The sequence below is a fragment of the Pongo pygmaeus genome, chromosome 22, assembly GCF_028885625.2.
Source record: "Pongo pygmaeus isolate AG05252 chromosome 22, NHGRI_mPonPyg2-v2.0_pri, whole genome shotgun sequence".
NCBI lineage: Eukaryota > Metazoa > Chordata > Mammalia > Primates > Hominidae > Pongo > Pongo pygmaeus.
The window spans coordinates 55808723-55820946 of record NC_072395.2 but is presented as its reverse complement, the minus strand read 5'-3'; the positions used below and the strand labels follow the sequence as shown (position 1 = coordinate 55820946).

The 12224-nt window shown below is 56.5% G+C and overlaps 1 protein-coding gene across 5 annotated transcripts in view; it reads left to right on the top strand.

Moving 5' to 3' along the window:
- The window catches only part of WDR4 (WD repeat domain 4), a 65816-nt gene that overhangs the window by 16086 nt on the left and 37506 nt on the right, over nt 1-12224 (top strand). For all 5 annotated transcript variants that reach the window (XR_010125259.1, XM_054468409.2, XM_054468407.2 and 2 more), the window contains 6 exons: nt 260-372; nt 2926-2986; nt 6849-6947; nt 7997-8061; nt 8866-9049; nt 10295-10364. Coding sequence is in view for 4 of the 5 variants with exons in the window: in XM_054468409.2 (XP_054324384.1) it covers nt 260-372; nt 2926-2986; nt 6849-6947; nt 7997-8061; nt 8866-9049; nt 10295-10364 (592 nt within the window). In the remaining variant the exon portion in view is untranslated. The remainder of the gene's footprint in view (nt 1-259; nt 373-2925; nt 2987-6848; nt 6948-7996; nt 8062-8865; nt 9050-10294; nt 10365-12224) is intronic.

Here is a 12224-nt window from a genome sequence, read left to right as displayed (position 1 = left end):
GGCACTGCCCCACCCCAGAAGCCTGCTGTAGCGCTGAGGAGTGAGGGCTTGAGGTGGCCGGAGACCCTCTAGGGAGGGAGAATGAGGGCCAGCGATTAGACGTAGGGACGGGAGGAGGGGAGGAGCCATGCTGGTCTGTCCTCGAAGGCCGCATCCTCTTGGCAGCCAGGCTGCAGCCTCCCTGCCTGCTTCCATGAGGGACTTGATTCGGGAAGACTCAGGTGAGCAGCTTTTTCTTTTCTGGCCCCTGGTGATGTAGGCTGTGAGTCCTGACGACTGCTTCATCCTCACTGCCGACCGGGACGAGAAGATCCGAGTCAGCTGGGCGGCGGCGCCCCACAGCATCGAGTCCTTCTGCTTGGGGCACACAGAGTGAGTGCCCCTTCCTGCCCCTCCAGCAGAAAGAAGCTCTGTTTGAAAACAGCGTCAGCTTGCGGCTCAGCAGATGCCGTTGTAGCTGGCGAGGCCCCACGCGGGTGACAGCAGCCCCCATGCTTGGTCACTGCAGGCGCCGTGGTGCTGCCTGCAGAAGCCCCGAAAGGGTGGGGTTCACTCTGCACTATTACCCGTAGTCTGTGCCGGTGACTTCGCATTGGTCCTGACCGAACGGGAGGGCTTGTTTCCGGGAAACCCCTGTCTCAGTGTGGAGACCCTGCACCATGCCTGGGAGTTGTTCGCTGCTGGGCGGTGGGTGTGTTGGGGGCGAGGACGAACTTTAGTGATTTCAGCTGTCCAAGAATTAAGCGGCCTCTGCAGCCAGGTGGCGGCGTCTCTCGTGGCAGCAAGCTCTGCCAGGACCCATGTGGAGGTGTTTCTGAATGCCCGCTTCTCTCTCACACAAAAAGATCATTAGAATTTACACAAAGGAAAAGTGCTTAGTGTAATTGGCTGAAATGTTTTAAAATATATTATTTGAGGCAGTGGAAGAAATTGGAGAGAGGGAATTCAATGCCGAGGTTGCCCGTGTTTTCCTGGTTTTGAATGGATGCAAACATTTCCTGTTTAAGAAGGCCAGTCACTGGTGTGTGCCTCAGGATAGCTTATTCTGACTTGCATTTAGTTCGCTAGTGATCCAGCTCTGGAGTTCTCTGGCCTGCAGCCCCCCGGCCCCTCCCCTTCACCATCTCTCGCTGGGGTCTCTGCAGCTCCCTTGCCTCGCCAGGCACGTGAGGGAGGTTTCTGCTGATGGGAACACGCTTCTCACCCTTCTAGGGAAATGCCTCATCACTTAGATATATTGAATAAAAACATAGTATTAAAATTAACTTCAACTGCCCTCTCCCTTCCTCCCTTCCTTCCCCCCTCCCCACCCCACCCTTCCCCTCCCTTGCTTTCTTTTCTCTTTGTTACCTGTGTCGCCCAGGCTGAAGTGCAGTGGCATGATCTTGGCTCACTGCAACCTCCGCCTTCCAGGTTCAAGCGATTCTCCTGCCTCAGCCTCCCAAGTAGCTGGGACTACAGGCTCTTGCCACCACACCTGGCTAATTTTTTTTGTAGTTTTAGTAGAGATGAGGTTTCACTATGTTGGCCAGGCTGGTCTTGATCTCCTGACCTCATGATTCGCCCACCTCGACCTCCCACAGTGCTGGGATTACAGGCGTGAGCCACCATGCCCGGCCTGCCCGTTTACTTTTCAACATAGTGGCTGGCAAATTGAAAACAAAGCCCCCTGGCCCCCGTGTGTGGCCGGAGCTGTGTTTCTGCTGGATGTGCTGTTCTGTGCCCTTTGCTGACATTGCAGTATCGGTTGGTTCACTGGCCGTCTCCCGCTGCGTCTGAGTGGTTCTGTGGGTCGGCTGGGCCTGTTGCTGTGTGCAGCCCTCAGCGTGGTGCCTGGCATAAGTAGGTGCTCAGTAGATACTGCAGTGATTGGACGAATTATGTTTTGAGATTTTGTTTCAGACCCCTGGAAACTGTGGTTTCCCGTCCTTTCAAACTGTTGAGAACTGTGAGGCCACTCGTCCCCTCTGCACGGGGCGTCCTGTGCCCTATCTGTCCTGGGCTGTGGGCTGCTGTCGGTGCTGTGGTGCCGTGCAGGGCGGTGGCTGCAGGACTGGGCCCGGCTCACTCAATGGCTAGCCCAAGGTAGCAGAGGCCATGACTGGCGGAGATGGAGTGAGGCTCACGGGCCACCCCATTCCAGGGTCCCTGGGAACCCCGTGCGTGAGGGGTTGCTTGAGGCCACTGTGTTAGAGCGGGAAGAAAAGGGGCCTTGTCACCCTTGTAGGTGCCCGAGCCAAGATGGGTTTCCAGGTGAGCTGGCTGCTTGGGTCACTCTTCATGGCTGTTCTGATGGGAGGGTCCCTGTGACTTTGAGTCCTTTGCTTGCAGGCCAACCCCTCACAGGAGGACTGGGCCGGGCTCAGCAGAGACAGCTCTCTGGCCAGGTCACTCAGAGTTGTTGCTGAGGGGCCATCAGGACCCTGATAGGAATCTGTCCGTGGGCTTGGCTGCCCTCCTCCCTCCACCTTCCTTCCTCTACCCTCCTCCCTGTGTGCTGTGTCTTTGAGTCTCCCCCAAGGCTCCTTTCATCACAGGGCAGGTGCCTTGGGCCAGGGTGGGTGCTGGTGGGCCTGTGGAGGTGCCGCTGAGCAGAGCTGCTGCAGAGGGGGCTGCAGAGGGGCACAGAGGTGCTTGGCTCTCTGGCAGGCATGGCTGAGGAGCAGCCTGGGTTAGAGGTTGCTGTGCTATTGGGGACCCAGGAATGACCTCACTCACCTCCCCGACCGCGTCCAGGGGCCTTCACCTGGTTAACCCTAACCAGGTTAGGGTTAACAGATACTTCCCATGTTGGCTGTTTTTATTGGATCAGGGGGTTTAGGGCAGAGGCTTCTCTTCCTTAGATGAACAGGCGGCCTCCCCAGGCCTCCTGGTCCCTGCGGGCACTGGGCTAGCTGACTCTGCTACTGTCTCTCGCCCTCACAGGTTTGTGAGCCGCATCTCCCTGGTGCCAACTCAGCCTGGGCTGCTTCTGTCCTCCTCTGGGGTAAGTGTTCTGCCCAGCGTCACTCACCTCTGGATTCTTGAGCCTGTGGGGAGGGTGGGGTGGGCGCCTCCTGGAACTGGCCCCTCTGGATCGCTGGTCCCTGGCTGTCTGTGGCTGTCCACTAGATGGTGCTTGTTTTCAAATCTTGGAGCTGCCTGCGGCTCGCTCCCTGCTTGTGGCTGCTCACTTAGGACTATGTGTGGGGCGTGTGTAGGTGCGTGTGTGTTTGCCCATGGGATGAACTAGAACGGGTGTGTGGAAGGCTCCCTTCTGAGAGGGAGGCTGCTCCATCTACGATAGTATCGGGGATCAGGATCTCAGGTAGAAACAGTAGACGGGGGGCCTCTCTGACTCCTGGAGGGGTCTCAGTCCATCCCATTACGGGCTGCATTTTTTTTTCCTTTTCTTTTTTCTTTTCTTTTTTTTTTTTGAGATGGGGTCTTGCTACATTTTTCAGGCTGGTTTCAAACTCCTGGGCTCAAGTGATCTGCCTCCTCGGCCTCCCAAGTGGCTGGGACCACAGGCTCGAGCCCCTGCCCCTGGGTTACCACAGTGCATTTTTGCTTGCTGGATACAACTTCTGTGTCCCAGCAATTGGGTCCTGGAAGCCTTACAGTTTAGTGATGAGAGACGTGTTTCCTCTTAGGAATATGTTAGAAGGATTGTTAGTGATTTTGCCAAAGTGAGGGCCTTGGTTTCCTCACAGGGTCTGATTCTGTCCTCTTGCGGAATTGTTGCCCACACACCACCACCTTCCTCTTCGCTGCCCTTCCCTGTGTTGTCTGTGTTGGTCCTTTGTGTGGTGTGGCAGGATGGCTGATGGACCTTCTGGCCGCTTCTATGTTTCTTCTCTGATTGGGCTTCATTCAAAGCCTCCTGTTCCTGCTCTTCAAATTAACACACAGCCACGCGACCTGAGAGAAGAAGAAAAGTGTGGCCGTAATCTCCAGAGGGTCAGGGTCAGGCTTTGTCAGCGGTTTGTTGTGCACCTTACAGTATTTTTCCTAATAATGAGGAAAATCTTCCACGGGCAGAGAAGCCTCCCCAGGCCCCATCTGTCCCTCATGGCTTACTGCTTTGTTTGAGTGGAACGCGTCATCTGGTAGCTGCCAGAAGGCGCGAGGAGGGTCAGTGTTTTCTGACTTTGCTTTTCTGGAAATACCTTTCATCTGCTTTGAGTCCTGGTTGTTAGTTTGGCGTAGAAGTCCTGGTTGAAACGGTTTCCCTCGGAGCTTGGGAGGCCTTGCACACTGTGCTCTCCAGCTGCTTGCTCCTGTGGGTTTCCCCGCGCGCTTCCTGTAGAAACCTGCAGCCGTCTGCCGTGTGTCCGTGGGGTGACAGCTGGGCTCTCGTTCTGCCTGGAGGACCTTCTCTGCCCCAGTGTGCGATGTCAAAGCTGCTGAGGTAACTTGGTGGGCCCCGGAGGGGAGTTGGCCACACAGCCAGTGATTTTCGGTGTCCTCCGACCTGGGGCATTTTCTTACATAATTACCTTCTGTTCTCTACCCCTGCCTCCTGCTCACTTTTTCTAAAGCTTGTGTTAGTTGAACCAATTTAATTCTGTGATTCTTATTTTTTTTGAGACAGAGTCTTGCTCTGTCGCCCAGTGTGGAGTGCAGTGGCGTGATCTCGGTTCACTGCAACCTCTGCCTCCCGGGCTCAAGCAATCCTCCCACCTCAGCCCTCCCGAGTAGCTGGGATTCCAGGCACACACCACCATGCCCTGCTAATTTTTTATACTTTTGTAGTGATGGGGTTTTGCCAGCTTGGCCAGGCTGGTCTCAAACTCTTGACCTCAAGCGAGCCTCCCACTTCTGCCCCCTGGGATTATAGGTGAGAGCCACCATGCCAGGCCATAATTCTCTGTTTTTTTCTTTCCTGTTCAATCTCGTATTTCTACTCCTTTAGGAATAGTCTTACTTCTTGGGAGATTGCCTCAACTTTACTTTCCAGCCTTCTGTGGAGACTTGAGTTTTATTAGGATTATTTTGAATCTTGAGTTCTTTCTTGCCCTTGGCACGTTCTTTTTTGCAGCCACCCATTCTCGGATAGTGCACGTGTCTCTTAGCTCGCTGAGATGAGCATGGACTTTGCTTTCTTCGATTTCTGGCTGGCCTTGTGTTTGATTCCCTTCTCTGGAGTGTGTTGTCTGCCTTTCTCATTGGAGGTTTTCCTCGCATGTCTGGCGATGCCATCTGCCTGTGTGTGATGGGGGTCAGCACCAGCCGGCCTCGGAGGCTGGGTGCGTGCGCCCAGGGTGGGGCCCGAGGGGCTTCAGAGCAGGTGTCTGAGTGTGGGCCGCAGCCCCTTGCCTGTGGACTCTGTAGAACGTGTGGGTCAGTCGGTCTCTTCTGGGTGGTCAGTGTCCCGGCCTTTGCTCTTGCCCAGGTCTGTCCCCTGGGGCTCTGGGAGGTGAGTGCAAAGGGGCTAGGCGGCTCTCTTCTCAGTGAGTATTTAGCATCCCTGGAACAGGGGCCTCTCGGTTCTGTTTCCCCAGAGCCTTCTGCTGGCCTGGAGTTTGGGGCTGAGGATGCATCAGGGAGGTCCCATTTCTCTTTGGAAAGACATTTGACAGCTTCCCTCACCACCTTGGCCTTCAGGCTGCCTGGCCCAGTTTGGTCTTTGGCAGGTCCTGGCACCTCTCGGGCTTCTCTGTGGCTGGTGCGTTTGTTCCCCGGCCTCCAGCCCCCAGCTTTCCTTGCTGTCTCTTCTTGCCTGTTGTCTTTGTCTTGGTGGGTTCATGGTTATTAAACATCTTTTTCTTGTCATCGTAGAGAGGTTTGGGTGTGAGTGAAATGCCTGTAGATGTGTGTGTTGCTCTCCATGTTTATCTGCCACATTTGTAGAAAGGTGTGTGTGTGCGTGTGTATGTGCGTGTGTGTGTGTGCATTCATGCATCCACTCTTACCTCGGCACCCAGAGGATATGCATCCACTGTTAGCTCTTTGGGGTATTTACTTTTCATCTTTTTCATTTAGTCATTTAAAAATACTCACAAATAGTGCACAGACACTCTCATTAGATTTAATGAGTATTGATTTATTTCTCTCCACTGAATTAGTGCTGTAATGAATTTTTTTTTAAGTCAAGTATGGTGGCTCATGCCTGTAGTCCCAGCTACTCGGAGGCTGAGGTGGGAGGATTGCCTGGGCCTGGGAGTCAGAGGCTGCAGTGAGCCAGGAGCAAGCCTGTGAATAGCCACTGCAGTGCAGTGGGCAGCGTGGAATAGACTCTTTATTTCAATTAAACAAAAATAACAACAGATAAAACCAAGAAAAAAAGAGAAACCCTTTTTTCCATTTATGATGGTTTTAGAGCGTGGAGGCTCTTGGTTCCTGTGTCGGCTTCCTGAAAGGTTGTACCAGTCGTCATAGGACGGTTGCTGATGACCATGTCCTTCCTGTCATTCTTAGTGAAGTGGAGCAGTGGCCACGTGCTCATGAGCCCACACGTGTCTCCCTGTGGAATGCGTGATTGCTGAAGTGTCTGCACCTGTGTCCATGCCCGTGTCTACGCCTGGCCCGGGCACAGCAGATGTGGTCTGGCCTCCTGGCGGATGACAACCTGGCCATCTAGCGGCCTTGGCTTATTTTGCTGGGATCTGCCTCATTGGCTTTGTCATCTGCCTGGGCATATTGGCACTCGAGAAACAGGGAATCGGTCACCTTCCGTTCCCCACCGTTGTCCTTGATGATTTGCATGAGCGATTTATGCAGTCAGAGCAGAGAGCCTTTAATTCCTGAGGGTGGGTGGCATGGCTGTCACTGAGTGGAGCCCCGACCACACGCAGCTGTCCTCTCTGTCACCCTACCTGACGGAAGCCCCGCAACCGTGTGCTAACCTGTGTGTTTGGTTTGTGCAGGATGGCACCCTGAGGCTCTGGGAGTACAGGAGCGGCCGCCAGCTGCACTGCTGTCACCTGGCCAGTCTGCAGGAGCTGGTGGACCCCCAGGCCCCCCAGGTAGCTGCTTCTCTTCACTCCTAGGCGACTGAGTGCTTGTAGACACCTGCAGTCGCCTGGCTTGAGTAGAAAAGTCACTTCGCTGTTGGAAACGTTTGCTCTCAATGCCAGACTTCCTCCTGTGTGAGGGAAATCTCGTATTTCAAATTCTGAAGGTGGCTCCTCATGTCAGTGGGAAATAGTTTGTCTCCCCGTTGCGTGCAAACACTTAACGTACAGGAAGGCCTCTAATCCTGCTCTGAAGTGGAAGGAATGGAGGTGCTTGAGCATGCACCTTTGTGGGTCTGCCAGCCAGGTGGGGCAGGGGCGGGGCCAGGCCCACTCCAGCATTCTCTGGCCAGCTTGGAGCAATCTCACGACACCCTGAAAGCCCAGGCCTTGGCGAAGTTTCCCGCCAAACGGTCTGTTCTGTTTCCTAGAGAACTGTGTGGTGTGGCCTCTGCCCCCTGCCAGGCAGCTGTGTAAGAGAGGACCAGGCCTTTTCCTTCATGCTTCACGTGGACTCAGGTTCCTGGACGTTTCCTTCATTTAAAAAAAAATTTTTTTTTTTGAGATGGAGTCCCACTCTTGCCCAGGCTGGAGTGCAGTGGTGCTATCTTGACTCACAGCAACCTCCGCCTCAGGCTCCTGAGTAGCTGGGATTAAAGGTGTGAGCCACTGTGCCCGGCCTCGTCTTCATTTTTAATATTTCTTCTGCCAGGAAGTGTGGGAGCTCACAGGGCAGTTGTGTGTGTAGCTCTCATCTCTTCCTTTCCCCTGTGTCCTCTGCTACCTCCTCTCCTCACTGTCTGACCCATTTGGTTGGCTTTGGAGGCTGTTGCAGGCCCTGCAGGGAGTGCTAGAGCCACTGGGGGGCTTTTGTCATCTGCTTGGGAAACGGAGTCGGCTATCCTCCTTTCCTCACTGATTCCAGAATGTTCCAGTGCTGTTTCCTCTTCCTTGATATGTGGAGGCGTGAGCGTCCTCTGGTCTTGCTCTTGTTGGATCAGAGCGCCCAGCGTCGGGCCCCTGCAGGTGGTGTGAAGTTAGTGTGCTTCTTCTCCTTTTAGAGGTTTGCCGCGTCCAGGATTGCGTTCTGGTGCCAGGAGAACTGCGTGGCGCTCCTGTGCGACGGGTAAGCTGCGGCGGCACCTCTATGGCCTCCGGTTCTGCAGACCTGCAGGGGGAAGAGAGAGCGGGTTGGCCACTGGCCCACGTCCTCAATGAAGAGGTCCTGGACGGTGGTGGTATTGGTCTAGCACCTCCCTCTGAGAATGTCACTTGATGACTGCTGCTGTGTGAGGGTGGGCTCCTCTCAGCCAGCGCTCTTCAACCTGACGTTGAACTCCCCTGGCGTAAAGAGCACCAGCAACCTCTGCCTGGCCTTCTGAGATGACAGACTTTCCCCTGGGCCAGTCGTGGTGGCATCACCTCACTCCCGGCTTGGGGCTGGTCGGATGGGAACCCCCTGGGGTTGGCGGTGCTGACAAGGTGGGTTTGGGGTGGAGTGCAGTTCCCCTGCTTCTTCCCGAGTGACTTCTGTGTGTCAGGAAAGGTATTCTATTTGGTGTTTTCGGCACTTTTCATCTTGTCCTTATGACAGCCTGGGGAGATCTCTTAGCTCGTTCTAGAAGTACGCAGGTGTGAGAGGAGAGCTGCGCCTGAGCCCAGGGCCTGCGTCCTCCTGCCCTGCCTGCCTGTACCATGCTGGTTAGCTGTTGCTGCACCACGAGCCACCCCAGAGCTTAGGACTTCAAAAAGCGTACGTCACCCCATGGTTTCCCCGGCGCCAGCACTTGGGAGTGGCGCAGCTGGGGCTTTCAGCGTAGGCTCTCCTGAGGTGGCACTGGCGAGGGCTGTGCCGTCTGGAGTGCTGGCTGCAGAGCGGAGCCCATGGACCTGCAGTCCTAGTAATCGTGCTCTCTTTCTTCGTGGCAAGCACTCCTGTGGTCTACATCTTCCAGCTGGATGCCCACAGACAGCAGTTGGTGTACAGGCAGCAGCTGGCATTCCAGCACCAAGTGTGGGACGTGGCTTTCGAGGAGACCCAGGGGCTGTGGGTGCTCCAGCACTGCCAGGAAGCCCCCCTGGTGCTCTATAGGCCTGTGGGCGACCAGTGGCAGGTGAGACTCGGCACCTTCCTGATGTCCTATGCCCTGCCCTTCCATAAGCCTGGGGGTGTGGGGCGGCAGCTGTGGTTTTTGGGTCCATAGGTAAGCCTCTTTCAACTCAGCCACTTCTGGGGCCCAGGGTCTGTGTCCTGAGTGGCAGTGGCTGGGGCTTCCACCGTGGGTGAAGGGAGCCGGGTGCCTGGCCGGCCTGGCTGGCTTGTCCCATGTGGTGATGTCTGCAGCAGTTCTTTTTTTGGGGGAGTGTGTGGCCCCCCACAGCACACTTAGTGATGAAGTTGGCACTCAGTGTGGCTAGGGTGTGTGGGACTAACACTTGGAGGCTGGATTAGCACAGCCTCGGGCCTGGGGCACTGGCTGAGCCCTCAGGAGCACGTGGATCCCCGGGTAGAGGAGGGGGCAAGGGCAGCAGGCTGAGCTGCTTTCCTCCAGGCAGACGGTGGGGTCTCTGGGCGAGGGCGGTGGGCTGAGCTGCTTGCTTGCTGGGGGACGCGGCGAACCCTGTACCTTGTCCTCATCACTCCTGGTAACGTGGGAGTGATGCCCCTGCCTGCCCCGCGTCTCACAGGGTTGCTGTGGAGTTGAGTGGAGTAGGTACCCATTTACCAAAGCTCAGTTGAGCACTTTGGAAGCACTTTTTTTTTTTTGAGATGGAGTTTCGCTCTTGCTGCCCAGGCTGGAGTGCAGTGGTACGATCTTGGCTCACCACAACCTCTGTCTCCTGGGTTCAAGCAATTCTCCTGCCTCAGCCTCCCTAGTAGCTGGGATTACAGGCATGTGCCACCACACCCAGCTAATTTTGTATTTTTAGTAGAGACGCGCTTTCTCCATGTTGGTCAGGCTGGTCTCAAACTCCCAACCTCAGGTGATCCGCCCGCCTTGGCCCCCCAAAGTGCTGGGATTACAGGTGTGAGCCACCGCACCTGGCCTGGAAGCACTTTTAAGCCATCCAGTTCTTTTTACCTGAGAAGTGGCAGGCCTCATGATGTCCCCAGTGGGTGCCTGTCGCACCTGCTGGGCCCCTGAGGTTGATGAACTGCATGTGAAGAGCTTGCCCTGGCATCATGGGCCAGCTGTGGGGGCTGCCTCCCCAGGTCTCCATGGAAGGCGAGTGGGGGTCCGCAGGCACCAGGAGGGGACCGCCCCTGCAAGCCTCTCTGGCCAGCGTGTGTTGCGTCCTGGTGCTGGGTTTCCAGGCGTGCCTCTTTCTGATGAAGATTTCCTGTTTGTCGCCTGCAGTCTGTTCCTGAGAGCGCCGTGTTAAAGAAAGTCTCTGGTGTTCTTCGTGGGAACTGGGCCATGCTGGAAGGTGAGAGCACAGGTGCAGGCTGCCCTTGGGGGTCACACCCAGCGCGGTCCTCAGAGAAAGCAGAAGCACACACTGTGACTCACCCGGGGACCTGGTGTGCGGATAAAGAGGGAGGATAAGCGTGTGTCCCCATCCAGAAGGCGGGGCAGGGCAGGAGGTGGGTGATGCACAGCAGAAGAAGGAGGCCTCCATGGGAGTCAGGCTAACGAGAGCCACTCAGGAACTGGGGGCTCAGGGTCTGAGCAGCATCCCCCGCTCCCCACCTGCCTTCAGAGTTGGGCGTTGAAGGTCCCCAGCACAGGGCTGGCACCTGGTGGCTCCCAGAGGGAGCGGGTGCTGTGCTGCCTCAGGCCTGGTCCACGGTGTTGAGGGAATTGATCCCACTGCAGTGTGCGTCAGCAAGTGCAGGGCCTCACTGGGAGGTTTAGTGGGGGTCCAGCCAGAGGCCCCGGGGGTCTTCAGGAGGCTGAGCAGGGGCAGGATGGTCACTGTCCTGACGGGAACACTCAGCTGAGGGGAGGGAATCTAGTCAGCAACTCACGTGGCTGCGGCTGCAGGAAGGAGAGCAGCCAGGCTGAGGGAGGAACTGGATGAACATTTTCTACCCTGCCTTCTGGGGACATGACACACCGTAGTTCTGGGTGCGTCATTGTGCTAGCACTGGGCAATCTTGGAGGCGATGGTGTCTGCAGGATGGATTAGCCCAGCATGGAATCCAGGTGCCTCATTCACGACAAGAAGTTGCTGCTCTGAAGTCTTGCAAAGCCAAACCCCACTCCAGTGAGCACTGAGGTTCCTTGGAGCTCTGGAGGGATTCACACTGAGGTCGGAGGAGTTTCCGCTGATGGGGGCCCAGCCGCCTTCTGCCAGGCTTCCCGAGTGGCGGTGCACTGGCTCTGCCTCTGAGGCTTCTCTCCCTCCTGCTTTGCTTAGGATGTTGAGGGTTGAGACGGGCAGGGTTGGGCCCTGCAGCGGGGTTGGGATCTGCTTTAGGAACACTTCAGAGTGGGCCTGTCACTGGCTGTGTCAGGGACTGCAAACGGCAGTGCTCATGGCCCCCGTGCTCTAGGCACGGACAGCATGGACCTGTTGAGTGTCACCTTGCACAACAGTCTCAGGCCGAAGCCTGGGCTCGCTCTCCTGAGATGTTCCATAGATAGAGCGGCCTGTTCCCGGTGCAGACTTGGGGGCCTGTGTTGGGAGAGGGACGGGGGAGGGCTGCTGCTCTGTGTTGGGAGAGGGACGGGGGAGTGTCCCACAAGCAGCAGAGTCGCTGGAGGGGCGGGGAGGCTGCGCCACCTGCCGGATGGGCAGGCTTCAGGCAATAGCTGCTGCGCCGGTTACCGGCTGGGCCTGTGGTTTCCTGGCCAGGCTGAGGCTGTCTCCGTGTGCCTGTGGTCAGTCATTGCCCCCAATCCTTGACACTTAGATAAAGTAGATGAAATCCGTGTCCATTCCCTGTGGCTGCAGAACATGCTTTCCCACACTCGATGCCTTAAGGCACCCCATCCTGACTGTCTCACAGTTGCTGTGGGTCAGGGGTCCGGACTCAGCTGAGCTGTGTCTCTGCAGGTGGCCACCTCAGCTTCACCAGGCAGGGCCCGACCTCGCTCAGTCTGGGTTGTCGGCAGGACAGGGGGCCTCTCTGGCTGTTGGCCAGAAGCCACTGCTCCTGGTCCCTTGCCACCTGGGCCCCTCCACAGGGCGGCTCATGGTGCAGTAGTGGCTTTCTCTGGGCGTGCAAGCAAGAGAGTGCTGGCGGGGTGGAGGCCCAGCCTTGGTGCCCTGGTTTCCATTACATTCTTTCATCTTTGCCCCGTTCTGTTAGGAGCCAGTCCTCAGGTCCAGCCAGGGTGTGGG